Below are 27,886 nucleotides of genomic sequence, written 5' to 3'. Positions count from 1 at the left end.
TGGCTTCATGTCCACTCCCAGCCTCTCTACACCGCTGTTGACTGATACAACTGAATGTTTCCTGCGTCTCCCGACTCTTGTTTCCTTTGTAAAGTGTTCACACTCATGAAACTCTGGGATTTTTACCTGTTATCGTCTCCATGTTTGAAACTTGTCACCTTGATAAATCCTTCTATCTTGATACATCACTTAACAGCACTCTTGCTGAAAACCTACTGAAGTCCCACACACTGGCACACTGTGGTGATTTATGCTGCAAGAGGGAGTCTGCTTTCCAACCCATATGGGGCAGGTCTGATCTTTTCATGGCTGCCTAAACAGATAAAAATCAAATTAAATCTGTTTTCTCCCTCTTTAGCCCATCACGGCTCATTCGTGTTCACTGTTCTCCAGACACTCACACCAATGTGTGTGTGTACTGTTGTGTGCAACAGAATTCATGTTAAAGGATTAGCAAAGAAAGGATTGTAGCGATGCTAAATGTGAAGAATGGGAGTACAAATGTTTCAGCATTCAGTTCATTGTCAGTTTCAGACAGCCATGACACTGGATCTGTGCCAGGAAGTAGTCAAAGGGAGGCTTTTTTTTTTTTTTTTGTCAGCATGAAGTCAAAAAATGTTATTTGAATTTTACCATATCTACAGAAAACAACAAGAGATGCTTGAAAGGAGAGACATTCAGGGTCGGGTGTGCATTTTGCCTCGGTGTGCTCAGTGTCACTCGGAAAATGTCTCAGGTTTCTCATCACAGCCTCTTTGACTCGAGTCTCACGCCCTTTAATGTCTCTCTCTATCTTCCTGTTTCCTGTCTTTGGCTCCACCCCTTCCTGTCCCGTCCTGTACCTGCCTTGCCCTTGCTCCGATAGAGAGATTCACACGTGGAGAACTCTGAGCGTGGGGTATTGTATGTTTACTTCTAGACATCATCCACTCCGTCCCTCACTGTGACTCTCACCTCGCCTTTTCTGGCTGTCAGTAGTTTTTCCAAATGCATCTTATGACTTAGGCTACACCTGGAAAATGGATGTGGTATATCCAAATTCTAGACAAAATGATTCATTAGCTGCAATAAACCTAATTCCTCAGCATTAGAGATGTTGCAATTAAGCCAACATATTCTTAATATCTGTCCATTTTGTTCAAATTTTGCACCACTTTTCACTTTGAGTAAGTGGGTCGAAGTCTTCAAAGAACTTATATCCAAATTCGGAAACTCAATTTCAGCCTGGAACAGCACACAGCCTGCCTTACCTTTTAACACTTATAATGTGCTGACAGCGTGCACATTCACACGGTAATTGCCGTGGTTACAATTTCAAAATTGCTGTAAAGAGCCACAGAATATGCTGTCCTTTTTTTGGGGGGAGCTACACATCCTTTTTCTTTAAGAGTGTGAAACCTAATATTTTAATCTCTGTGGCACACGTGTAATTTCCTGCTGGCTGGTTTAGCACTGAGATACCACTCACAGTTTATGCTGCTCTCGCTGCCATTTAACAGCCAGATCTGTGTCACTAAGTGGTTGAAAATTAGGTTTTCCCATTTCCTTTGAGAATCTAATGCAAGCCGTTATAGAAGTCCTCATTCATTTGTGCACCTCTTGCATCTATAGCATCATTAGTGTATATTCTTCCGTGCTTTCCTTGACGGCTGAAAATCCATTTACAGGGAAAAGTGTGGTAATATTTGAACACGTGTGCAAATGGGACTTTTAAAATGGCTTTGTGTGATGTTCGAGGTTATTATTCATTAACACTGAGACGAGTTACCTAATATAAGATGCTTTTGGTATAATTTCCCTGGTATATTTGATCATTTATTTCAAGTCATCTGTGCATTTACATCATTATTGCACGCCATCTGTGCTCACTGATTTATTTCTTTGTAAAAAAAAAAAAAAAAAAAAAAAAGTGCACGTTTCAAAACAAATACCATTGCATCAGCATTTACCTCCCATTGCCTTTGTATGATAGAGAAGTTTGGATTGTCTGTCTGATACTTTTCCAGTCATTTGCTTTTGATGCATTGTCAGGAATTATATTATTTGCAAAGGTATCAACACCTGCAACCCAATTTCCCAGTGAAAGCAGAAAGTCTGTTGGAGAGACAGAGAGATAAAAGCAGATTCTGATGCTTTCCATAGCGGGCGCAGGTTGGCATAATTGATTACATCTCACCTCAAAGCAAGCGATCATGCTGGAATTTTCAGAAGCGAGGATTGAGCCAGCCTGCCGCCCCCAGTATTAGAAAAAGGTTTAATAATTAGTGTGACTCTGTAGGTCAGAAATTATGTGTTTGGCTTCAACAAATATAACAGAGGTGGGAGATTAAGAGGGAGATATGTGGTAATATCTCGCAGAATGAAATGTGACGCTTCACAAATATCTCCACCCACACTGTTCTGGGCTCAAAGACAATCCACTCCGTGCCCGTCACGGTATCTATCGCTTTGGAGTCATTTATTTCTAATAAAACCCCAACCATGCATCTAAAGCTGCATACATCTCTCTGCTTTAACAATTAGTTCTGTGAGTTCATTTGGTTTGCAAAGTTGCAGGAAAATCAAGTAGCACTCGAATGTTAACGAAGATTGGATTATTGTGTATTTACCGGAGGGGAACGGGCACATGGTGGTGGTGCAGCCTCGCAGGAGGATGGGGAAGTGGTTTGATGTGAATTTTAGATGAGAATTTGAAAGTGATATTGATACTGATGGCAGTTGGGCAGTCTGGTCACATAAAATGTCCTGAAAGCCACACTGTCTAAAAAAGTCCGATAGAAAGGAATATATTAGCCCAACTCAGAATGTATTCAAGATGAAAAAAAGATAGAAATGTCAGGCAGTTGTTTGACATTGAACTTGCGCTGTGTGTTTAAGGGTGTGAAGGTCATTGTGAATGGGTTTATATTAACTGGAGTTCAGTTCCCAATTTCCCCAAAGTCTTTTTATTGTGCAAAAATTTAATGTCAGTGATATAGAAACTCACCTTAACAAACTAAGGTTTGAGTTCTGAAGATGCTTTAACGTCAAAGGAACACTTTGACCGCAAAATGATCATTTGTGTATCAATTACTCGTGTGTTACTTTGAATTCAGGACAAATTTTTTTTCTCGCATGCCTCCGAGGTGAACAGAGAATCCAAAAAAGGCAAACGTTCTTTGTGAATTGAAGTAAATGGGGACCACGTTTAATAACAGCAAAAGTATATCAATACATCTGTTTATAAACTCTCACAAAACTCATGCAGTTTAATTTAGATGTCATTTATCCAGTCATACGCTCATTACTTCCCAAACACATGCATTTTCTGCTAAAACATCACAATATAAAACACGTCAGTACAATCAGCCTGGGCAAATGTACACATTTGAACTTTGCTCAAGCAGCCAGGTCTCACTCCGAAGTCATCGAAATGCGGCACTTAGGCAGTGACTTACAGCATCAAACACTGACGAAAACATCCGTCCTTTAACATTGGCATGATACTCTGCTGGTTGCCATTGTAGTTTAACAGGGCTTGGGGCGCTTGGGGCATCAGGAGGAAACACAGCGGAACAAGAGCAAAAGTTAAGGTGGCAAAAGTCCGAGTAGGGCGGGTGGTTTTAGTGGTGGATGGGTCCAACAAACACTGACTTTCACCCGGTGTTTGCATCCTGTAAGATCATAAAGCCAAACCCTGATCTTTTTTCCTAAACCCAACCACATGTGTTAGTTGTTGAAGGAAAAAAAACATCAGTATGCATTGTTGTACTGATGTAGTGTGTTTATTTTGAAAGAGACTGTATGTTAACAGTAAATTTCCTGTGAAAATGGAAGTATATTTTGAAAGAAGATGATGCATGTAACAGGCAGAACTTGACACGGCGTCCCAGAACGTCAACAACCAACACACCCAGGGTACCTTGCACTTCATATCTGGCCGTGGAAAGTCCATGACCAAACATTGATAGGTGACGAGGTCGGAGTGAGAATGTGTTGGCTCAAGCGAAACTCACAAAGGAAGAAGCGTTTTATATTTTAACATCCAATAAGAATTGGATTTTTCTGCACAAGTTGCACGAGAGTTTGTAAATGGATTTTGTGATATAGTTTTGCTGTTGTTAAATGCAGCCCTAGTTTATATAAATTCCTGAAGAGTGTTTGCCTTTTTTGGATTCTCCATTCACCGTGGAGACATACAAGAAAATTCAAAGGTTTCTTCACAAATTCAAGACGATACGGTAATAAACATGACAAGTAATAAAAATGCAAATGGTCATTTTGCAGGTGAAGTCGTCTGTGATATTTGATATTTATTCTACACATGTAAAAAAAAAACAAAAAAACAAAGACATGAACATACAATCAAGCAGACAGACGGAAAGAAAGTATTTACAAACAATGAAATAATAAAAAGTGATTTTCAGTGTATTGTTACTTTGATTAACACGCTTGAAAAGGAGTGGGAGGAAGTATAAACTTATTAACTCCCACTCCTCCATCAGTCATTGAAATGAAACAGCCTCCTTATATAGATAAACTTATACCTTATACTTTTCTAAATATACAAATTCTCCAAAGTACTTCTACCTCATTAAACTAGTTACCTTTTCATGTGACAGGCAGTACAGTTTTTGACTGTACTGATCATTTTATGATCAATCCAGCTGCAAAACTAACACTAAAAGCTTAAAAAAACAAGATGGAGAGCAAGGTTATTGTACACAAACAAAGAGAGGCACCATAATTAGATTTTTTGTGTGTGATTTGGTGACCACCGTTTGTCCTTGAGGACATGACAGATGTCTGAAAATGCACCGCTGTGATAGTGGATTCATTTGGAAATTATGGGAATGCCTTGACCCAAAGTTTTTATAAAATCTCAAATGACCCTCCCGTCCACTCGACCCGCTCTGAAAAATCAAGAAATAAATGATGAACCTCTGCACCGAGACAGCGAAAGGACACATCCTCTTTCCAGACAATATACTGCACCCTCAGGGGCTTAGTCTATGACAAGAGAATTGAGGCGATTAGTAACTGATGTCAGCCCAGGAAATGGACTCGGGCTAGATCCACTGCACATGGCAGGCTCTTACAAGGCCAAGTGGTCTGAAGTGTGTGTGTGTGTGTGTGTGTGTGTGTGTGTGTGTGTGCGCGCGCTTGCAGTGAAGCGAGACTTTCAGTCCCCAAATTGAGGGTATACTGTACATAGACACACACACACACACACACACACACACACACACACACACACAGTAGACAGTCCTGAGTGCTTCCATGCTGACAGATGCTAAACTTCTACTTATTCCCAGATAATTTGGCGGTGTTGTGTGACACAGACACACACACTCTCACTCTCACACACACATATTGAGACACACAGAGCTGGATTTGACCCCCATCCTGCAGATGTGACACGTGGTTGAATAATGGACTCTGCTCCTTGCTGAGATAAATGCTTGATGGTCCACTTACAGCACCGTTAAAATGGATGATGGTCGGCCATTTACACACACACACACACACACACACACACACACACACACACACAGATGAACAAACTTTTATGTAATGTACAGTACAGGCCAAAAGTTTGGACACACCTTCTCATTCAATGCGTTTTCTTTATTTTCATGACTATTTACATTGTAGATTCTCACTGAAGGCATCAAAACTATGAATGAACACATGTGGAGTTATGTACTTAACAAAAAAAGGTGAAATAACTGAAAACATGTTTTATATTCTAGTTTCTTCAAAATAGCCACCCTTTGCTCTGATTACTGCTTTGCACACTCTTGGCATTCTCTCCATGAGCTTCAAGAGGTAGTCACCTGAAATGGTTTTCCAACAGTCTTGAAGGAGTTCCCAGAGGTGTTTAGCACTTGTTGGCCCCTTTGCCTTCACTCTGCGGTCCAGCTCACCCCAAACCATCTCCATTGGGTTCAGGTCCGGTGACTGTGGAGGCCAGGTCATCTGCCGCAGCACTCCATCACTCTCCTTCTTGGTCAAATAGCCCTTACACAGCCTGGAGGTGTGTTTGGGGTCATTGTCCTGTTGAAAAAATAAATGATCGTCCAACTAAACGCAAACCGGATGGGATGGCATGTCGCTGCAGGATGCTGTGGTAGCCATGCTGGTTCAGTGTGCCTTCAATTTTGAATAAATCCCCAACAGTGTCACCAGCAAAACACCCCCACACCATCACACCTCCTCCTCCATGCTTCACAGTGGGAACCAGGCATGTGGAATCCATCCGTTCACCTTTTCTGGCCTCACAAAGACACGGTTGGAACCAAAGATCTCAAATTTGGACTCATCAGACCAAAGCACAGATTTCCACTGGTCTAATGTCCATTCCTTGTGTTTCTTGGCCCAAACAAATCTCTTCTGCTTGTTGCCTCTCCTTAGCAGTGGTTTCCTAGCAGCTATTTGACCATGAAGGCCTGATTCGCGCAGTCTCCTCTTAACAGTTGTTCTAGAGATGGGTCTGCTGCTAGAACTCTGTGTGGCATTCATCTGCTCTCTGATCTGAGCTGCTGTTAACTTGCGATTTCTGAGGCTGGTGACTCAGATGAACTTATCCTCAGAAGCAGAGGTGACTCTTGGTCTTCCTTTCCTGGGTCGGTCCTCATGTGTGCCAGTTTCGTTGTAGCGCTTGATGGTTTTTGCGACTCCACTTGGGGACACATTTAAAGTTTTGATGGCCACTCGTTTTTCTTTAGTTAGCTGATTGGTTCTTGCCATAATATGAATTTTAACAGTTGTCTAATAGGGCTGTCGGCTGTGTATTAACCTGACTTCTGCACAACACAACTGATGGTCCCAACCCCATTGATAAAGCAAGAAATTCCACTAATTAACCCTGATAAGGCACACCTGTGAAGTGGAAACCATTTCAGGTGACTACCTCTTGAAGCTCATGGAGAGAATGCCAAGAGTGTGCAAAGCAGTAATCAGAGCAAAGGGTGGCTATTTTGAAGAAACTAGAATATAAAACATGTTTTCAGTTATTTCACCTGTTTTTGTTAAGTACATAACTCCACATGTGTTCATTCATAGTTTTGATGCCTTCAGTGAGAATCTACAATGTAAATAGTCATGAAAATAAAGAAAACGCATTGAATGAGAAGGTGTGTCCAAACTTTTGGCCTGTACTGTATGTAAACTGGTACATGGACCAAGAACACTTCAGAAAACAATCTCCTGTTAACAACCTGAGCCTTATTATTCGTGGTTCTGCCTCGTTCCTGTTGGTTATGATAACATTTTACTCTCCAATTTAATTGCTGAGAAGCCGGGATGCTCTGCTAGACACAGCTGTACAATGCAGACTATTAGAGCAGGCAACGCAAGCTGTCAGACTGTCAGACAGGTTGTAAACAAATCCACAGTTCAGCTACAGCCAAATTATTTGGAGGTAAAAATCAAGAAGCAAACATTTTACTGCTTTGTAAAACTGCTTGTGCTTCACAGTGGAGGAGCAGCTCTTGGAAATCTTTGGTAATAACTTTAACATTCTCCTGTCAAAGTAAAGGGTCGAGATACTATAAACTATAGAGTGGTGGAGTTTTTTACAGGTTGTCTGAGCAGTCTGGGCAGTGATGTTTGTCCCAGAGGACTCAGTATCTAACAAAAATGGAAGGAGCATCCCCGCCTCTTTTTGACTGTCAGTCTGTCTGTATGTCCTGATTTTCTTGACATCTGATCGACTTCACGGTTGGTGGGTGTACTTGAGATCTATATTTACAAGTAGTGCGTTACCACCGCCAGAAGTACACACTGTGTAGTGTATTGGAAGAGACCTGTATTAACTGTTATGTTGCGTTCACACCAGGCGCGAAGAAAACAATACATGTGACTGAATTACATGTAAAGACATGATTAGATGCGAATGCCCATCAGGCAGCATGATGGACGTGAAAGCGGCGTGAAATAAGCAAGTAGTCTGATTTTGCATCATTAGCTTTTTCACTAGAGTTGAAAATCCTGAACTGAAGTGACCAATTTGTGTCGCGATAGCCAGTCAGCATTGTGATCCTCCAAGGACATATGATGCCGAGGACATACTGGTGGAAGTTCAGTCAAGTTTTAGAGATTTCATGCACGTATGACGGAATTATATGCACATATGAAGCGAGTTAACACAAAACATTTCAGTGTTTAACTCACTCAAGTAACACGAGGTGAACGACCTGTGAGTATCTGTCAGTGTAGCGTCTCCTACCTGCCTGTAAAACAGCAATCAAACCTTAAGTCCAGATCTGAGTGGAATACTGTGGAAATCAGCTGTGAAGTCCGGCGGCTGGTGCCATTCTGCAGCGAGCGAAACATCCTGGCGCAGACTATTTACTGGAGTTCAGCAGCCTGTCACTTACGCAGCATTTGAAGATAGTTACATGCACGGGCGATAGTCTACCACTAACTTTTTTGTCTCATCTCGTCTCGTCTCATCAATGAAAATGAAACATAGATTTGGTCATAGTTTTTATTATCAAGATCTGTTTTAGCTTGTTTCTCATTTTCTTAGTGGGAAAAAAGGTAGTGATAATTGTTTTCCCTGAACATGTGTCCATATGCACGTAGCATGAAGACATCCATATTGTCACAAAACGCTAATTAACTCGATTATTAATAGAGAAGAAAACATGTCACCCTTATTTTTTTTCCCCATTTAAACACTTATCTATCTATCAGCCAACTCCAGTTTTACTATTACACAGTTCCACAAGAACACTGACCGCCATAGATATACTGCCATCCATTGAGCACCTGGGTGTGCCACGCTGAAGAGTACGTACAAAATATTTGCAGATGGAGGAGGAGGCTGGTTTCCCCTCATTTTGCCGTCCTGCCACCCCTCAGCTAGCTGATCTTCAGTGTGTGTGTGTGTGTGTGTGTGTTAACATACACACATTTGTATTCCACCCATCATGTCTATTGAATTGGCTGTGATGAAGTGCTAATAAGGCACATGCAGATGCAACATGTGTCAGTAAATGGCCTTATGTTCATGTTAGTGCACTTATGTGACTGTATACATATGGCAGCCTGCGGGTGTATGTCAGTGTGTCGATGACAGATTGTCAGCCTGCGTGCATGTGTGTGTGAGAGAGGAAGTGTGTTTTCATGCAGCAGGTGAGGTATTTTTCATCTTAACGCAGCCTGTAGAGAAAAGGAAACACATTCCTTCATGGCACTCTATTCATATATATGTCTGATAAACTATAGCCATCATATTATTGGTGAAATATGTGACAGGGTGTTGGCTAATACAACCAGCACAGACCCATGATAAGTTACACATCACATACGCATTGAAATGTTTGTTGTGTGTGTGTGTGTGTGTGTGTGTGTGTAGTATTTTTTCAGCTGATAGTATTTTTATTAGCCGGTGATAAACTGTAGCCGTCATATCAATGTGAAAATGGCAGTGTGTGTTTGCAGCAGAAACCATTCATACAAAGCTAAGATAAGCCCCGGCCATCATATCAGAGTACAGGAGTGTGTGTGTGTGAGCAGGTGTGTGTTTATGTGAAGTCGACACCATCCATACAGAGACAGAAAAACACTGCAGTCGTCATATAAATATGGTGGTTAGCATCATTTGTTTTTTATCTTTCTGAACCTGTTCACATAAACCCATGACAAACAGCCTTGTACAAGAATGTATACTGGTTGCTATGGTGACGTGATGTTAAATATTCCCAACTTGGCCACTGGTGCACACAGAGCTAATTATCCAAATGCACTTTACTTTCTGAATGGATCGAATGCTGATAGTGAAACAAGTCGTTTTCGGGGAGGGTGTGACGGCAAAAAAATGTATCAACTGGTTTAGAGAACGCTGTGATAGTCCAGCAACCTGTCTTAAGGTGTAACCCGCCTCTCACCCAATGTCAGCACAGATAGGCCCCTGCAACCCCAAACAGGATAAGCTGTTACGGAAAATGAATGAATGAATGATATAGAGACGTCTCTTTTACAGTTTAAAGGCTGTTGCACACCAAGTCAGTATTTTTCCGTCCAAAATTGTTGCACATTTATTATAAATATGACATCACATTGTGTCTATCATAGGCTGACCTAGGCTGGTTTTTATAAACTGATGATAATGTCCGGTTTTCCGTGTGTTTGTGTGTGTGTGTGTTAGAGTGCGGCACGGGCCACATATTTCTGTCCGAACCCGAACCGAGCCCGACATTATTTAATGACCAAAGCACTGAGTTTGTGTCACACAGTGGTTACAGTTACAGGCTATTTAACAGGCCGGGCGTGCGCCGTGGGTGCTCAGCGGAGAGGGAGACTTCCGTGTTTGAGACAGGAGCGGGAGGCGGGAGGTCCGACGCTTCCAGCGAGAGGAGAGGGAGAAATAAAACAAAATAAGATAAAATAGGAAAAACCTGTCTCCCTCTTTTATTTTATTTTCAGCGTTTAATCAAGGCGGAGGCGGGCGGCTTCCAGAGAGGAGAGAGGTAGAAACAAACAGCCAGTGTGTGTCTGTGTGTGTTATGTTCAGGTGTTGTCACGTAAATAACAGTGCCCAAGCAATAAACAGGACAGACAACAGGATTTTATTTATTTTTACACTACATTTTCACTGAAAGCTGACCGAATCCAACCAGAGCCCGAATACAATTTATAGCTACATTTTTGACCAAACCCGGCCTGACCCGTCGGGTGCCATCAGGTTCAGATCACCACACTCTAGTGTGTATATGTGTCCCCTTATTGGGGCCTATCTGAATTTCTGTCTTTGAGAGATATTATTTTGTAATATAACTGAATTTTCTATCCATACATATAAACTTTAAATATATTAAAATGATAAGGCATCTTCGAGTAAACTGCGAGTATCATTTAAGTAGGCTATGTCGTGGCCGGCCGAGTGTCCTCTTTTTTGGAAATCAAAATATGGTCACCCTAGTCTATCACGTTTGCACACTGACTCCAAAACAAACTTTTTCGAATAGGTTGTGTTTTTTCTCGTCTGTCCAAAGCCTTAGAGAGCTGTTTGACAAAGAAGCAGTGACGAAAATGTTGCGTAACCTGGACACATACATCAGCAACGAGAAATAGGAACAGGTTGCTCAGTATCACTTCATAAATCAGATGGCACTTCATCAGGTCATATTCAGGAGAGTGATGAGGAGGAGGAGGACGTGGTCCGCACACAGGCAGAGTGAGTGACAGTGTGGAAACAGAGAGGGAGGACAGCTCAGCTCCTTAAGCTGCTCTGCCAAATGCGAGGCAAGGAGTGAGAGTGGCGACAGTCAGGGAGGTAACTCCAGTGGAGAGATGCAAGGGAGCAAATGTATCTCCAAGTGTCTCCATTGTGTCTTGTATTGTGAATTTTTGCAATGAATAGAACAATAAAATGACTCAGCGTTCAAAGTTTCTCTGCGTAACAATTGGAAAACTCATTTGAAAAATATGGACTTGGTGTGCAAAGGCTTTAAGTCTACAAGATTGAGTCTTTTTGGGCTCCAACCTGGAAGTTGTAATTCCACAGTTCTGCCACTAGGTCAAATTGGCGTCAAAGCCCACCCCTGCTCCTGTTAGTGTAAAAACACAAAGCTCCAAATTACATTTATTTAAAGTGAACAGATTTGATTTTTGATTGGTTACCGTGCTACAGTTTTCCTACTTTTCCAGGTCTCAGTTCAAGTTTTTGAACTTTACCTTCTGCCTGGCTCTCTTGTGCTCTTGATAATGACACCACTTCTCATGTAAAACAGATGAAAGCCACTAACTCTGCCCTGCTTGATGCTGTTTGTGTTTCCACCCTGAGGGATCAATGTTAAGTTTAGACCAATTGGGTGTCAGTTAGACAATATGATGCCATTAAACAACCAGAAAGACAACATGTGGAGTCGTGTTGAGTGTATTGTTTGGATTTTTTAGCTACTGTACACTCAAGCGCAGTGTGAGGTCGACACTGAAAATGAAGCGGTTCAAATGGCCTTTTCAAGGAGCTTTTAAGATGACTGAAGGGTTTTTAGTGCACGTATACATGTGATGTTTTACAAAACACTGTAACAGTCAGTATCTTAGTGCAGAAGATTTCCAGGCTCTACCTGCTACACGAAAAACTAAGGAGCAAATTTTTGCTAAAAATTTCTAGACTTCTGCATCAGCACCAACTGTAGTGCAGATGGGCAGGTGGTCAAGGTTTTTTAAAACCCAACCCAACCAGACCCGTTATAACAGCCAACCTGCCCCGCCTGACCCGTAAACATGTGCATTAAAGGGATAGTGCACCCAGAAATGAAAATTCAGCCATTATCTACTCACCCATATGCCGATGGAGGCCCTGGTGAAGTTTAAGAGTGCTCACATCCCTTGCGGAGATCGGCAGAGGGAGTGGCTAGCACACCTAATGGCAGACGGCGCCCCAGACTAACGTCCAAGAACACAAAATTGAATCCACAAAGTATCTCCATACTGCTCATCTGTAGTGATCCAAGTGTGCTGCAGCCCTGACATAAAATCAATCAATGACCCGATACTGAACTGTAAACCCAGAAACAGGACCTCAAAGTTTCTGCTTATGAGCTTCTTCTTGTGTGTCAGTCCAGTAATTATCACAATATAAAATGTGTGTTTTCTCTTTTCAAAAGTATAAATCATGAAAAAACGGTGGACATTCACCCATCTTTTACATAGCTGCATCTTAAGCCCAGTTCAGACCAATAATATGGAACGAAACAAAACCATTTTAGAACGTTGCAGAGAAAAGTTACAGGGGCCAGTCTGAGCTTGATTCAAAATGGCTGATGGTGTCACCTGCAACTCACCTGTTTCAACAGCCAATCAGCTTGTAGTGAAGTCTGCTGTCATAGAGGGCGGGTTCGCTTTCTGCAGCAGGTGCTCTTCCTCACCCAAGCCCTCTGTTTTTGTCAGACAGTGGGTGGTAATTAATATTATTGTGGCGTATTTATTATGAATACAGTCCATTTGATGCTTGTTTATTTTCTGGGTTTTTTCACCGTTTCATCACCACTACAAATGCAACTGTAGCCAGTATCTCACTATCACTATCCTCATTCATATTTTAAGAAGCTACAAATTATATTCAGCCGCAAAATAAACCTGAAAAGCTGCAAGTTAGAACGGAAGTACAGAGAGTTGTTGCATAGAGATGATACACTGTCTCATGTAATTGTGTCGGTGTGAACCGGCAGGTTTTTAGAACGTTGCAGAACGGCACATTGCAGGTAGTTGCCTGGTTCAACAACATATTCTCACTCCGACCTCGTCACATATCGACAGGAAATTTACCATTTATATACAGTCTCTTTCAAAATAAAAGCACTGCGTCAGTAAAACACAGCAAATTGGCTTTTTTTTTTTGCCTTCAATAACCAGCGCACATGGTTAGGTTTAGGAAAAAGGACAGGGTTTGGCTTTATGATCTTGCGGGACATGAACACCACTCTCCTGGTTGAAGGTCAGTGTTTGTTGGACCCATCCACCACCCCTTCCACCTGCCCTACTCGGACTTTCGTCGCCTTAACTTTCGTTCATGTCCCACCATGTTTCCTTCTGACGCCTCTGAGCACCATTAAACTATAACGGCGCCTGGCCGTGTATCATGCCGATGTTTAAGGATGGCTTTTTTGTCAGTTTCTGATGCCACAAGTCATTGTAGCGCAGGATTTCTACGACTTCGGAGTGAGACCAGGTTGGTTTCAACTCATCTTGTCGCGAATCTAGAGCCACACTTGCTTGCTGTTAGGACATGGTGTTAGGCCTATATTTTTGGTGAAGAAAATAATTTCACCAGACATCATGACCAGAGAGATTTAAATATGTCAGACTTCAGATTTTCCTGGTCAAAAGCTGAATAACAAAAACACTGAACACAGCAGGGCTGATGCTGCTTGTTGTGTGAAACAGACAGAGTGACGTGAGGAGAAGGTGGATGGTGGATTATTGCACCATCTCTCTGTAAGTTATAATAACTGACTCCGAACAGAACACTGCTTTGCACTTTATGACCTGCCCGACCGAACCCGCAATATTTTCTAACAAGCTTACCCAAACCGCCCGAGCCCTCAGCCCGTGGCTCGACCCGCACATCACTAATAGGTCCAGTACAGCAGAGGGGTTCACTGTTGGTTAGGCCGCCAGTTCGTTGGGATCAGTTTCTGATTAAAAAGCCACTTTTTTGTGTCTCAGTCTTCAGACTTTACTCCAAGTGTTCCTAGATGGAAAGTGCACAGACACTGAGTCACTGCCCCTCTTCATCCACTAGATTCTAATTTCTGTTTGTCAGCTTCCTGTAACTGATCCCAACCCATTTTCTGATCTGTATCGCCATGTTGTGCTGTTTCAGAGCTGCTGCACTATAAAACACATTCCTTATAACAGTCCTGAAGAGATCCACAGCCCTCACTGACCAACAATCAATCCGTGAATCATAATTGTTCCCAAAATGTCCACGGACACATAAACACACAAACATCAAATCACATAAGTACAAACATATTGTCATCATTATCGTGTGATGAATACATCACCGCTCACTCACACATATCTTCTCCACGCTATCTCTTCTCTCACACACACACACACACACACACATACTCACGCACACTCACACAGCGCCGTGCACAACCTGGTGGAGTGTTTTTTCAATGCCATATTAATATTTATGACCAGTTTTAACGGCTGTGGCTTTTACAGCCGGGCTCTCAGCGCTCTGCGCTTTATTAATATCATAAGGACAATGTCAGCACAGCCCTTAAAGAGGGTTATGGGTATGACGGAGAATGTGTGTGTGTGTGTTAGTGTGCACATATGTGTGTGTGTGTGTGTGTGTGTGTGTGTGTGCATAGGTAGGTTTTTGAAAAAAGTTTGGTGTGAACGGTGGGTGTGTGTGTGTGTGCACAGGTGTGTTAAGTAGTGTGTAGTGTGGAGACGTGTGTATGTATAAAGGCTATTGAAATAAAAGAGCAGTGTGTGTGTGAGCAGAATACGCTTGTGTCAGCCGTCTCTCTCCTTCTCTCAATTTTAAATTCTCTGATAGATAGATAGATAGATAGATAGATGCAGTCTGTAGTAGTGTGTGTGTGAGGTCTGCTCTTCTATAAATAGGAACGGAAATATTGATCCTTCTCAGGCCTGCTTGACTTTCCCCTCGTATTGAAACTCAGTCTGGTGCAGTGTGTGTGTGTGTGTGTGTGTGTGTGTGTGTGTGTGTGTGTTGTCGTGTGCCTTAGATACTATGAGATCCCAATCTCTCACCAGACGAAGGGTGCATGCCAGGGGGAAAAGTTGCCAACAAGCCATTACAGAGCTGCCGCAGGGAGTCCAGTGTCACAGCCAGATACACACACACACACACACACACACACACACACACACACACACACATATGGATGAATGAGATATTGGTCAAGTTGAATGCAGGGGTATAGATCTGTGGCTGAGCTATCAAGTAAAGGGCAGAAGGGAAGGACAAAAGATTTTTTTGGTGTAAACACTTGAGCGAAACTTTCTTGGCTTAGTTTGGTTGTGTTTTATTATCTTATTTTGATTTATCTTCTCTTTAATTTCATTATTTTTTTCTACTTTGCAGTTTGTGTAATTCCAGAGAACAATTTAAGAAATACATTCTACACTATACTAATACTACTACTGATAATAATAACTACAATAATATTTTTTTGTGCTGCTTTTTGTGTGAATTAGCCCCGTAAACCAGGGTAAAACTATCTTTATGAAACAACACACTCTCTTCATCTAAAGAATCATGTCTGCTTCCATTTGTTCCTCTAACAAACTTCTGTCTTCTAACTTTTGCTCTTCTCTGTCATTTCTCATCTCATATCTGTCCACTGACCAGCCTGTTGGTGATGGAGGCTTCAGATGTGCACTCTTTTGTTTTGGTATTTTTATTCATTTTTGCTTTAACCCCCCCCCCCCCCCCCACTAGACTACAATATATTAATTATTAAACTTATTAAACACTAATATAAAAAGTTTAGTTTGAGGTGATGAGAACATAGACAGTGAAATATCCATGTATTCCCAGTAGCCCAGTGGTTCCGGTGCTCCATGCTATCACATTATCGTACACTGTGTTGAGTAACAGCTGAAGGCAGTAACATTTAATATTTGTATATTTTTATATTTATTATTTATTTAAATGATGTAGTTTCGTGCTGAAGACACAAAGTGTTGTACACTGTAAAATCTGATGAAGTGATCTTACTTAAAAATATCTTGGAAACTGGTTACTTTGAAAAAGCTAAGTAGACAGACTATTAGTCTTACTATGTGTTTTCTTTATCAGAAAATTTTACCTTTACCATATTATTTTGGTAAAATCAACTTGTCAGATTTTGAAGTGTTTATGGACATACTTTTGTGTACTATGATGCAGGGGTGGACGATATATCAAATATACTCAAAGTATTGCAGCTTGCTCTACGTGGGATATATAGAATTAGTGTATCCTGAACATTGAGTATAAATTGCCACATAGTTCTCCTTTTTTTAAGCCACTAACTTCAGCGTTTCCGTTCTCTTGCTCTCTCCAGTGGCTCGCTTCATCTCACAGACACACACAAATAAAGCAAGACTCACACTCCTCCACCCATCCAATTCACTTTGTCCTGAGCAGTAATGTGTGAGCAGGCGCAGCGTGTGTCTTATCCGCGGGGCTCCTGACCACTACTATTCAGTCCCAGTTTGCAGCCATGGAGCACCTCTTCGACTACCAACTATTATTAATGAATAAATTGGAGAGCTGTTAGTTTGTTTCCAGCACACAGTGAATAAATCCTATGTTTAATGTCACTGTGGCAACAGTTTAACAACAGTGTAAGCAGATGGAGCAAGTGTATTTTGTATCTGTGGGGCTCCAGACCGCGACTATTTAGTCACATTTTGTGACCATGGAGCACCTCTGCTACCAGCAAATATCATTTATAAATGAACTGGAGAGCTGTTAGTTTGTTACCAGTGTACAGTGAATAAATCCTCACGTTTGTCACTGCAGTAACAGTTTAATGATAGTGTAAGGAGACGTGTTTCATATCTGCAGGGCTCCTGACCGCAACCATTTAGTAACATTTTGCGACCATGGAGCACCACTACAACCAGCAAATACTATTAATATATGAACTGGTGAACTGTTCGTTTGTTTACAGCTTATAGTGAGTAAATATTTACAGTACAGGCCAAAAGTTTGGACACACCTTCTCATTCAATGCGTTTTCTTTATTTTCATGACTATTTACATTGTAGATTCTCACTGAAGGCATCAAAACTATGAATGAACACATGTGGAGTTATGTACTTAACAAAAAAAGGTGAAATAACTGAAAACATGTTTTATATTCTAGTTTCTTCAAAATAGCCACCCTTTGCTCTGATTACTGCTTTGCACACTCTTGGCATTCTCTCCATGAGCTTCAAGAGGTAGTCACCTGAAATGGTTTTCCAACAGTCTTGAAGGAGTTCCCAGAGGTGTTTAGCACTTGTTGGCCCCTTTGCCTTCACTCTGCGGTCCAGCTCACCCCAAACCATCTCCATTGGGTTCAGGTCCAGTGACTGTGGAGGCCAGGTCATCTGCCACAGCACTCCATCATTCTCCTTCTTGGTCAAATAGCCCTTACACAGCCTGGAGGTGTGTTTGGGGTCATTGTCCTGTTGAAAAATAAATGATCGTCCAACTAAACGCAAACCGGATGGGATGGCATGTCGCTGCAGGATGCTGTGGTAGCCATGCTGGTTCAGTGTGCCTTCAATTTTGAATAAATCCCCAACAGTGTCACCAGCAAAACACCCCACACCATCACACCTCCTCCTCCATGCTTCACAGTGGGAACCAGGCATGTGGAATCCATCCGTTCACCTTTTCTGCGTCTCACAAAGACACGGCGGTTGGAACCAAAGATCTCAAATTTGGACTCATCAGACCAAAGCACAGATTTCCACTGGTCTAATGTCCATTCCTTGTGTTTCTTGGCCCAAACAAATCTCTTCTGCTTGTTGCCTCTCCTTAGCAGTGGTTTCCTAGCAGCTATTTGACCATGAAGGCCTGATTCGCAGTCTCCTCTTAACAGTTGTTCTAGAGATGGGTCTGCTGCTAGAACTCTGTGTGGCATTCATCTGGTCTCTGATCTGAGCTGCTGTTAACTTGCGATTTCTGAGGCTGGTGACTCGGATGAACTTATCCTCAGAAGCAGAGGTGACTCTTGGTCTTCCTTTCCATGTGTGCCAGTTTCGTTGTAGCGCTTGATGGTTTTTGCGACTCCACTTGGGGACACATTTAAAGTTTTTGCAATTTTCCGGACTGACTGACCTTCATTTCTTAAAGTAATGATGGCCACTGGTTTTTCTTTAGTTAGCTGATTGGTTCTTGCCATAATATGAATTTTAACAGTTGTCCAATAGGGCTGTCGGCTGTGTATTAACCTGACTTCTGCACAACACAACTGATGGTCCCAACCCCATTGATAAAGCAAGAAATTCCACTAATTAACCCTGATAAGGCACACCTGTGAAGTGGAAACCATTTCAGGTGACTACCTCTTGAAGCTCATGGAGAGAATGCCAAGAGTGTGCAAAGCAGTAATCAGAGCAAAGGGTGGCTATTTTGAAGAAACTAGAATATAAAACATGTTTTCAGTTATTTCACCTTTTTTTGTTAAGTACATAACTCCACATGTGTTCATTCATAGTTTTGATGCCTTCAGTGAGAATCTACAATGTAAATAGTCATGAAAATAAAGAAAACGCATTGAATGAGAAGGTGTGTCCAAACTTTTGGCCTGTACTGTATGCTGAAAGGTGCTGCAGTAACACCTAACTTCCTGCTAACTGCTGACATCAAACTGTTGACTGGAAGCTTCAAGTTCACAGAAACAACACTTTTGGCCCGAGATGACTCAGGTGCATCAATTTAAAAGCAACAGTGGTTCTGCTGGGATTTATGTAGTTATAACAACATTTATTCATTCATATTATAATAGCATTTTATTTAACTTTATTATAACAATACTTTCTCCAACTTTATCATGGCACTAGCTACTTTATTTAACTTTATCTTAACTGTAGTTCATTTAATATTTTTGCATTTGAGTAGTCTACAGTAGTTAAGAGGAGATTTCAAAATAGCCTAAAAATACTGCAATATTATTTTTAAGCCATATCGCCCAGCCCTGCTATGGTCATAAATAAATATATATCTCTTTTGAACTGCAATAGATTACTTTCCACCACCTCAAACTCAAAATGGTCCGTGATGGCAAACTGGATGAATACTTCTTTTTTTACCTGACTTTTCATTTTTGCTAATTTTGAAGTTTGTAGATTTTCAGTGTATGTTTAAAACCTCTGATACTGTTTTATTGCCGTCATGTTATTGCCCTCATTTGAATAATACCAATCATACTATTAACTGCTGTTACTCAGTATAGTGTTTGATAAAGCATTAGCTTGGAGCATAAGTGTGAATGATGGATACTTATGATGTCTATGTTTTAATCAAAGTTAACGAACAGGCCAATCTCCAGTGGAAAAAAGTGCAATTTTTTGGGTGAGTGAAACGATCATTTCACAAGCCATAGAGCACCTCATTACCTCTAATTTATTTGATTGACTGCTGACCATGTCACAGCTGATTTACAGAGGAGGATTTCAGCCAAGTCTTGCCTGTAAAATCTTCTCTAGATGGTGTGATGAGCCTCCAAACAGATTCTTCTTGTAACAATAGTAGACTGAAATAGACAAACATATTGACCTGACTGGCAGCATAGAAAATCTCAGCACATGGCCACACAACGAGATAGACACACTGTCAGACTGTCAGACTGACAGGCAACCACTCAGCGTCTGAAAAAGCTTTATGAGACAAATCCAGAGAGACAAAGTTGATAGACAGCAGAATATTTCACAGGTTTTCTCGAGGACACATAAACAGACAAATAGACACAGATGTACAGGTTGAGCAGGTGGATCAGAAGAGCAACTAAAACACATGAGGATAAAACATGTAGCCTGTTAGTTTAAAATGTTTACGAGTCAGAGACAGTTTTTCATTCAAACCATGAACTAATCCAATGTGTTTGTCCTTCTTCTGGGTTTTGCTCTGTTGTCATCATCGGCCTCACCTCACCATGCTTCAGAAGACATGCTTATTCCTACTCTTATTACCTGTAAGTAGAGATTTCACATCAGGAATAACTCCTTTTCTCAACCCATTATTTGTTCCGTATGACAAGCTTCTGATTTCTGTTAACATTTTTTCTTGTTTTCCTGCATCCTGTTTGACTTGTGTCATATTTAATCCCACAATGAATTTGAGGACATACACTGTTGCCTCTCCAAAATATTCAAAACCCTAAAGACACGCTGACAACATGCTGACAGAAAAACTTCCTCTGGCCATAATAGAATTCACATTTCACCTGTTTGTTTACGTTGCCAGCCAATTAAATATTTGCAGTGCATGATAAAAGGTCTGCAGGACTACCTGCCAGAGACAAACTTTGACTTGATGCCTGGTAGACAAACTCAGCAGCCTGCAGGCACAATAAGCCATTTGGCAGGTGGCAATAAATAATAATTCTGAGAGAATATAAATTCATTTCAGTGGTACAGCATAGCCCACACTGTTGTGCTGTAAAACTATAAGCATCAACACTTTCAGCAGCTTGCATTGGATAAACTGATCTGGCAGCCATCGCCATTGTTTTACCAAATATGGTACCCATAACTGTTTTCAAATCAGTGCTAGCTTACATACATTTAATTAAGTCCAAATCACATCAAATCGCCAGAATAAATTGGCATTGTTCATTTCCACAAACCACAGATATATTGCATTCGTATGTTATTATGTCATGATTCTACAGAAACTTTATGTTTCTTTATGTTGCAGCAGTGCTGTTGTTAACATGTTGTTAGGTTTTGGCACAAAAAACATTTAGTTATGGTTAGAAAAATGTAATGTTTGGCATAAATATGCAGTTTTGATGCAACAATCCTTCCTGCAAATGCAGCAATGATCACATTATTCAGTCAGAGGTGCAGCAGGTGGTGTGTTTCACGTGTTTCTTATTACAATAGCTCTATGAAAGAGGATTGGTGTACAGTTATCTTATCGTTACCATTGGAAAACACCCATTCCCATCGAAAGTTGTGCTTGTAATTCATACAAGGAATCATAGGGGCTGATTCTCTATAGCAACTTTTAAAAACTTCCCATTGAAGTTTAGCAAATATGCAGGGAGCAAGTGGTTAGCCAAGAAAATGTACTGAATCCTGTGTCCTGAAAGTCACATCTTAGACCTTGCAAATATCATCACCAAGTTACACACACCCACTATTAGTGACAGATCATTTCTGTTGGAGGAGTTGCTGGATAAATTCTCTCAAGGACAATTTAGCAGTAGTTTTTAGTAAAGGACTGTCTTTCTGAAACTTTCCGTGCAGATTTTTGAAACTCTAGATGTGACAGAGACACGTCACATTATCAGACACGCACCGTGTAGCAAAGCACTCCTCTAATTGATGAGTGCACGGAGTATATTGGCTGGCTGAAGGTTCTCTGGACAGGGACATGTGATTTAACTCCATTAGTTTGGTGGTGAAGGCGAATTTTCAGTCGGACTTCATCTGCATTGTTTGCACGGTCCGTCTCTTAAAGTGTCTCACCCTAAAAGGTCAATGTAATTCACTGTTATCTTCTCCACCAAGTGGCCATTTCCTGCTTATTAACCAATTCTAATGAAGAGCTATTATAGCTGTCTCTTCATACATGCACAAGCACGTACAGGCTCACACACTTACAAATACACACCCTGGCAAAGTTGCACAAACACAGACATACTGTTGCCCCGAGCTCACCTACAAATCCCTGCAGAGTATTTCTGAAAATCCCTGCTTCTCCAGCTGTCTTCAAAGCATCTGAAAATTTACTCCAAATCTGCAGCGGAGTCCTAACTGAGCGGAACAGTCATCACATGCCACCACTTCTTCTTAAAACAGCCACCCTGAGGCTGTTTGACCCAACCAGAAATTACTTCTTTACACCCAGAAACTGACACAATTAGAAAGGTGGCAGCCGTCACTGCGGGTTTGCTGCTTTTCCACTCTCTCCGCAGTGTTTAATTTGTTTCGGCAGAAAAAAAATGAAGACACACTGCTTATTGACTTTCAATGCGCCTACTTTGCACACACATACACACCAACACATAAAAAAAGATATATTCAGAATCATAAACACTAACACACATACCTCAAGTACCAAACGTACAACACACACACACACACACACACACACACAGGCAAAGCTGCTGGTAGCTGGTGCTGTTGGGAGGCATGTTTCTTCACTGTTTCTACGTAGATTCCAAAAAATAATGTGTTTATATTCAAAACTGAATGTTGGCTGTTACATCAATATTAGATATTTTCATTTTTCTAATTTTAGCTAATCATTTTATGTTCAAATATTGATGTTGGTACCAGCATCAAAAGTCTAGCAATGTTTGGACTCTGGTTCCTTAAAAAACAAAATCATAGAAAATAGAAAACAAGGTTACAAAGTGCAATACAGCAGTGTTAATGAACAAAGCCCTTTTTACACAGAAGTCACTACAAAGTCCCCTCATTAAGCCACATTTGCTTTTTTACACAGAACCAAACACCATGATCGCCAGTGTATGATTTTAGATAGCAGACCAGCCTTACCATGATAAAAAGGGCATGACTGGCCTGACATTTGCCACCATATCATCAGCCTGTTGTGTGAGATATAACACACGTGTCAGCAGCACTTTCTAAAGAATAAGAGGCATAATATGGCAATAACAATCATTTACCGTCCCCAGTATGTAGCCATCGATCTAGCCCTCATTGTGTCCTGATTTTGTGAAAGCTGCTGTTGTTCTTCTTCGAGTTAGCTGCTAACGGCTTTTAGCTGTGTTTTGAATCTCCCGGCACTGGGCTGCACACATAACATGTCGTCAAAACATCACACCCATCCAGTTCATGGTCCCATCCTGCCAGTCGTCCCTTTTAAGCCCATTTCAGACCAAAGATTCACAACAAGACGAAACAGTTTTATAATGTTGCAGAGAAAAGTTGCAGCGGTGTGAACTGGCTGGTCTGAGCTCGACTCAAGCCGGCTGATGGTGTCACCTGCACCTGGTTTTAGAATGTAAAACACATCTCCTGTTTCTACATCCAGTCAGCTTTTAGTGAAGTCCGCTGGTCAAGTCAATATGACCACAGGCAGCGTGTTCACTCGCTGCTGCAGGTGCTCCGTCCCCACCAAGTTCTCTGCTTCCCTCAGATGGCGGGTCGCTGCTGCAGCTCGATTTATGTGCGTATATACTTAGTTTGTGCTGGTTATTTATACTACGTATCTCATTATCGCTGTACTCATTCATATTTTCAGATGCTACAAATTATATTCAGCCACAAAACAAATCTGAAAAGCTGGAAATCAGAACAGAAGCACAGAGTTGTTGCATAGAGATGATACACCATCTCATCTAGTTACATTAGTGTGAAACAGCAGATTTTTAGAATGCAAGTAGTTGTCTGTTTCAACTTATCTCGTTGCAAATCTTTGGTCTGAATTGGGCTTTACACAGATGTTGATCGGTGCTGTTCCTACCTCTGCTGCCAGCATTGAGGCGAGACAATTCTGTCTTCCCCCGTTCCATGATAGTACCATTTATAAAGACAAGCAGTGCGACAGAGGGGAAGCTACAAAGCAGAGACACAAATACGTGTTTCATATTATAAAAACAAATGTGTCGTAAATCATTAATTAAAATTAAAAAGGAAAATAAAAATCAATGAGTTCTGTTTTTTTTCTTAAGATCTGAAAGAAAAACAAAGCACACACACAGTCAGAAATTATAACACAAAATAGCAGCTGCACACACACACACACGTGTGCAGATGCACGCACACACACACACACACATGTACATACACACAGCCCAAGGATGTTTACTGTCAGATGAGAGAGGGATTTAAAGTTGTGCACGACTCCTGCAGTGTGTGTGTGTGTGTGTATCTATACTCTCTCTCTCTCTCTCTCTCTCTCTCTCTCTCTCTCTTCACCCCTCTGTATCCCTCAATCTCTCCCTCCCTCGCTGGGTCGGCCTCTAAATCCTGTGATACGCAGATGAAAGTTTGTTTGGGCTTCGCCTGCAGCCTCCTCTGGAGCAAACGCTGTCATCCTGAAGTGACTGACTGCCTGTCTGACTGCAGCGCTGGCTGGGGATGGCTCGGGGATATTTGCGCTATCTAGCTGCCATTTGACTGGCTGAGGCTGTTCCAGCCATATACGGGAGGTCTGTCACTCCCTCGACTAGTGAGACAAATGTCGCTCCCCTTGTTTGATTGGACGCCTTGAGGTTGCCCCGTTAACGTGCCGGACTTCTGCTAAAATAAATGCAGTGCCCTCTGTGCAACCACTTTTTAAGATGAGAATACTGGTAACCGATAATGACGGTCGCAGCTTACAGCAACTTAGTAGAATATATTCTCTGGCTTTTGTCTGATATCTAGTGTCTGTAAAATATGTTAGTTTAGTTTGTACACATTAGCTCAGAGTGCTTAAGGGGCTTGTTTGCTATATTGAGTAAATGTTGATGTCACCCTGATGATTCATATTAAACGGCCAAATCCGGTTTGACTGACACAATTTTGAGTCATCCATAGTGTCGACAGCATTTCAATAACTGATGGCACAAATCTCTTCTATGACTCTTTAACAGGTTGCATTCTTGGGCTCTTGAGAAATATTATTATAACCATGTTAAATAAATCAAACAGATTTTCTTTGTTTCCTTTGTTAAAGATATACTACGCAGTTTTCACTTATTTTCCTGCAGACACTCTTCCCTCTGCTTGTGTACTTTTTCTTATTTTTTGTCTTCAGGACATTCATATGCGTGTAACCCAGCAGTGCTCAAGTAAGGTGGCGACCAGGTGCCAGACTATGCAGCACTCATCCAAGAGATAAAGCACCAAAACATAGCAAGGCAAAACACCAAACGAGAGTGAATCTGGGGTTGGTTTTTACTTTCACTTTCACTGGCAAGCAAGAACTGACAATACTGCATAGTATACCCTTCAATTGCAATCTACCGCCCAAGAATTTGTAAACAATAAAGTTTGTGTATACAAGAAAACCACTGTGATTTCACTGAGTAGTTACATACTGAAACTTACCCTCCAAATAAGTTGTAAATATTTATGAAGAATCCCAGAGAACAGACGCCTGCAGCACAAGACACATGCAAACTGCATTTTAAACTTATTTAAATGAATTATCAAGGCCGTGGAGTGGGAGGTCTAAACATTATTTTGAGTTGAGATTTGGTTTTTAAAGGCATATGGAGGTGGTGGTGGAAGTAAGTCACACTGGGCAGTTGGTGAACTAGAGTCACCCAGAGAATTGGAGATTGGTGATTTTGCACCAGACTAGCATACTTGTTGTTATTGTCTAAATTTTGCTGGCTGTATTGAGAAGTTTTAATAGTTTAATCTCACAACAGTGACAAACTGAGGCTCAGGGCAAACACTATGGTTACCTGGCTGCCCATGAAGCCAGGTCACAGGGAGACGTGGATGCTGCTCTGCAGGGTGTTTGATTTAAGCGCGTTAACTGTGGTGACTGCGACAAGGGCCGTTGATGAGGGAGGGGTGGGAGCTCTTGTGGTCTGGCAGAATGATATGTTTAATTAAATGTGGTTGTCAGGCGTGACAACATGATTATAATGGAGAACTGATGCAATGGGCCAAATTCAAAAACAAAAATGTCACATTAGAAAAAGAAATACAAAAGAAATCTTTTATCTAGTCAGAGGTCAGAAGGGCAGGTGCTTGAACATCACCTGGGGTCTACCTGTGCACATGCCTGCCGACTAACGTGTGATTATCATGCCATAACCCTGTAAATAAAAGAAATCAGTAAAAGAAAAAATGGCTTATACTCACAGGCTTAAATATTGGAGCGGCTATTACAGGATGACCTTCATCAAATACTGTCGAGTTAAACGAGTTAAACAGTAAACAGTATTTGGGTGATCAATAGCACACAATGAAAACAAGTACTGTTTGACAAAGAGGTAACTTAATGGGAAACTTTACTTAAAGCACAAAAATCCACAAAACTGCATCTTCTAGATTTTAGAAACACTCAACGATGAACCCCACTAATGAATTTCACTAATTGGATATCCAGCTTTTGGGAAATGAACCCTTCAAGTACTCATGACACCTAATATATCAAATGAGCAAGAATTAAAAGCTTCTTCTTTTTCATTTTCTTTTTTTTGCTCAAGAGTTCACCAAAAGTACCACCGCTTCGCCTCATTCCATCCGTCTCATCTCGTGTCTCAGTAATAACGACTCCTCTCCAACCCATCAGAGGAAGCTCTCTCCCCCCCCCAAAAAAAACAACGTATCCACCACGCATCCCTCATTATCGACACATCAAACGGCCTGCAATTAACGTCGCCGGGGGCACAAAGTAGTCCATGATTCTCACCGCGGTCGGCACCCGGCGGGGTAACCTTAGTGCTTAATGAACTGCCGCCGTGACATTCATTAAAGAAGGATTATGTCGTGCTCAGTGCCACTTACAATATGCAAGGAATCTGTCATTTAAACGAGTCCATTAACGGGATAAATGTGTGATAGGTAGAGGTGCGGAGAAGGAGGGGGGAGGAGAAGGCCCTTTCTCTTCCCGCGAGTCACACATTTCTGTTGGTTTTTTCCTCCTTTCGCTTTATTCTCTTCAGTGTTTGTCACCTCCGTCATCTTCTTCCCCTTTTCCCTCCTTATCTTCCCACCGTTATCTTTCCTCTTCACTCTCGTTGTTCCTCATTCTCTCTCTCCATCTCTTCATCTTTTCCATTTGGCTCTCCTTTCTTTGCTCACCTCCTCCTCCACGTCTCCTGCCCACTTTCTGTCAAAGTGCAGTCAGATAGCCAGGAATAGGCCACTCTAAGCTCCAATCACGCAGGAGGTTTTGAGGCTCCGTTGCCTGTAAATTGGCGAGGAGTAGAGGAAGGTTGAATCTGGGGTTGATGGAGGGAAATTATTATGGGAGAAACTTTGCCAGGCCATTCCTCCTTTTCTGTCATGCACTTCTTTTTCTCTCCAGCACCCTCTCTCCCTCTTGTTTCCCAGGTTGTTTTTTGCCCCCTCATTTTCTTGTTTATTCTTGAAGTATGTCATTTGTCCCATGACTCTCTGAAGGATAAGCAAGTACAGCTGATGAATGGATGGATGTTTGATTTGTTTACCTGCTCCCTCGTTCTTTTTGTACCCGCTGCTTTGTTTCTGGTTTTATAATCTTTGTTATTTTTCATTCCGTTGTCTCTTTGCTGAATTGCTTGTAAAAGTACTCAAGGGCAAGTACAGCTCATCATCTGATCCCAGACACACACACGCACACACACACACACACAGTATACAATGATACCACTTTAATTTCATATCTCCGAATATCGTTGGGTCACACACGCTTATTATTGCCAGTATTCTGTGAGCCAGTGGAATGATAGGGATGAAAAGAGATGTTGCCTCCACAGCTGACCTCTCGCTTATTGCTTCCTGACCCAGAGAACGCTCTACAAATGCAGTGGTGCGCGCACACACACACATACACACACACACACACACACACACACACACAAAGACTGTAGATAAAAATGTGCACAGTAAGTGCAGATTATTATGTGCTCTCATATTACAGTAAAGGAAACCCAACTGCCAGAATAAATGTCTTTGTACATTTCTGGAAAACATGAATTTGTTACATTTGTACAGTTTATATTAAGTGGGTGCTTTGAAACTTCACCGTTCTCAAAGTCTTAGTTTTATGTTATGACAACGCTGTGGTTAATATTTGGCTAGG

The 27,886-nt window shown here is 41.5% G+C and overlaps 1 protein-coding gene across 5 annotated transcripts in view; it reads left to right on the top strand.

The window, feature by feature from the left end:
- Positions 1-27,886, top strand: part of ptprt (protein tyrosine phosphatase receptor type T) — a 561,846-nt gene that overhangs the window by 391,383 nt on the left and 142,577 nt on the right. For 3 of the 5 annotated variants that reach the window (XM_049597372.1, XM_049597237.1, XM_049597288.1), the window contains exon 18: positions 866-898. The exons of 1 other annotated variant lie outside the window; for it this stretch is intronic. In XM_049597372.1, the coding sequence (XP_049453329.1) occupies positions 866-898 (33 nt within the window). Of the gene's footprint in view, positions 1-865; positions 899-20,123; positions 20,154-27,886 lie in introns of all 5 variants that reach the window. One more of the 5 variants, XM_049597460.1, reaches the window with a different exon arrangement.

Source organism: Epinephelus fuscoguttatus, linkage group LG1 (genome assembly GCF_011397635.1).
Source record: "Epinephelus fuscoguttatus linkage group LG1, E.fuscoguttatus.final_Chr_v1".
Taxonomy (NCBI): Eukaryota; Metazoa; Chordata; class Actinopteri; order Perciformes; family Serranidae; genus Epinephelus; species Epinephelus fuscoguttatus.
Note: the sequence above shows the minus strand (reverse complement) of the source record. Positions and strands in the feature narration are given on the sequence as shown.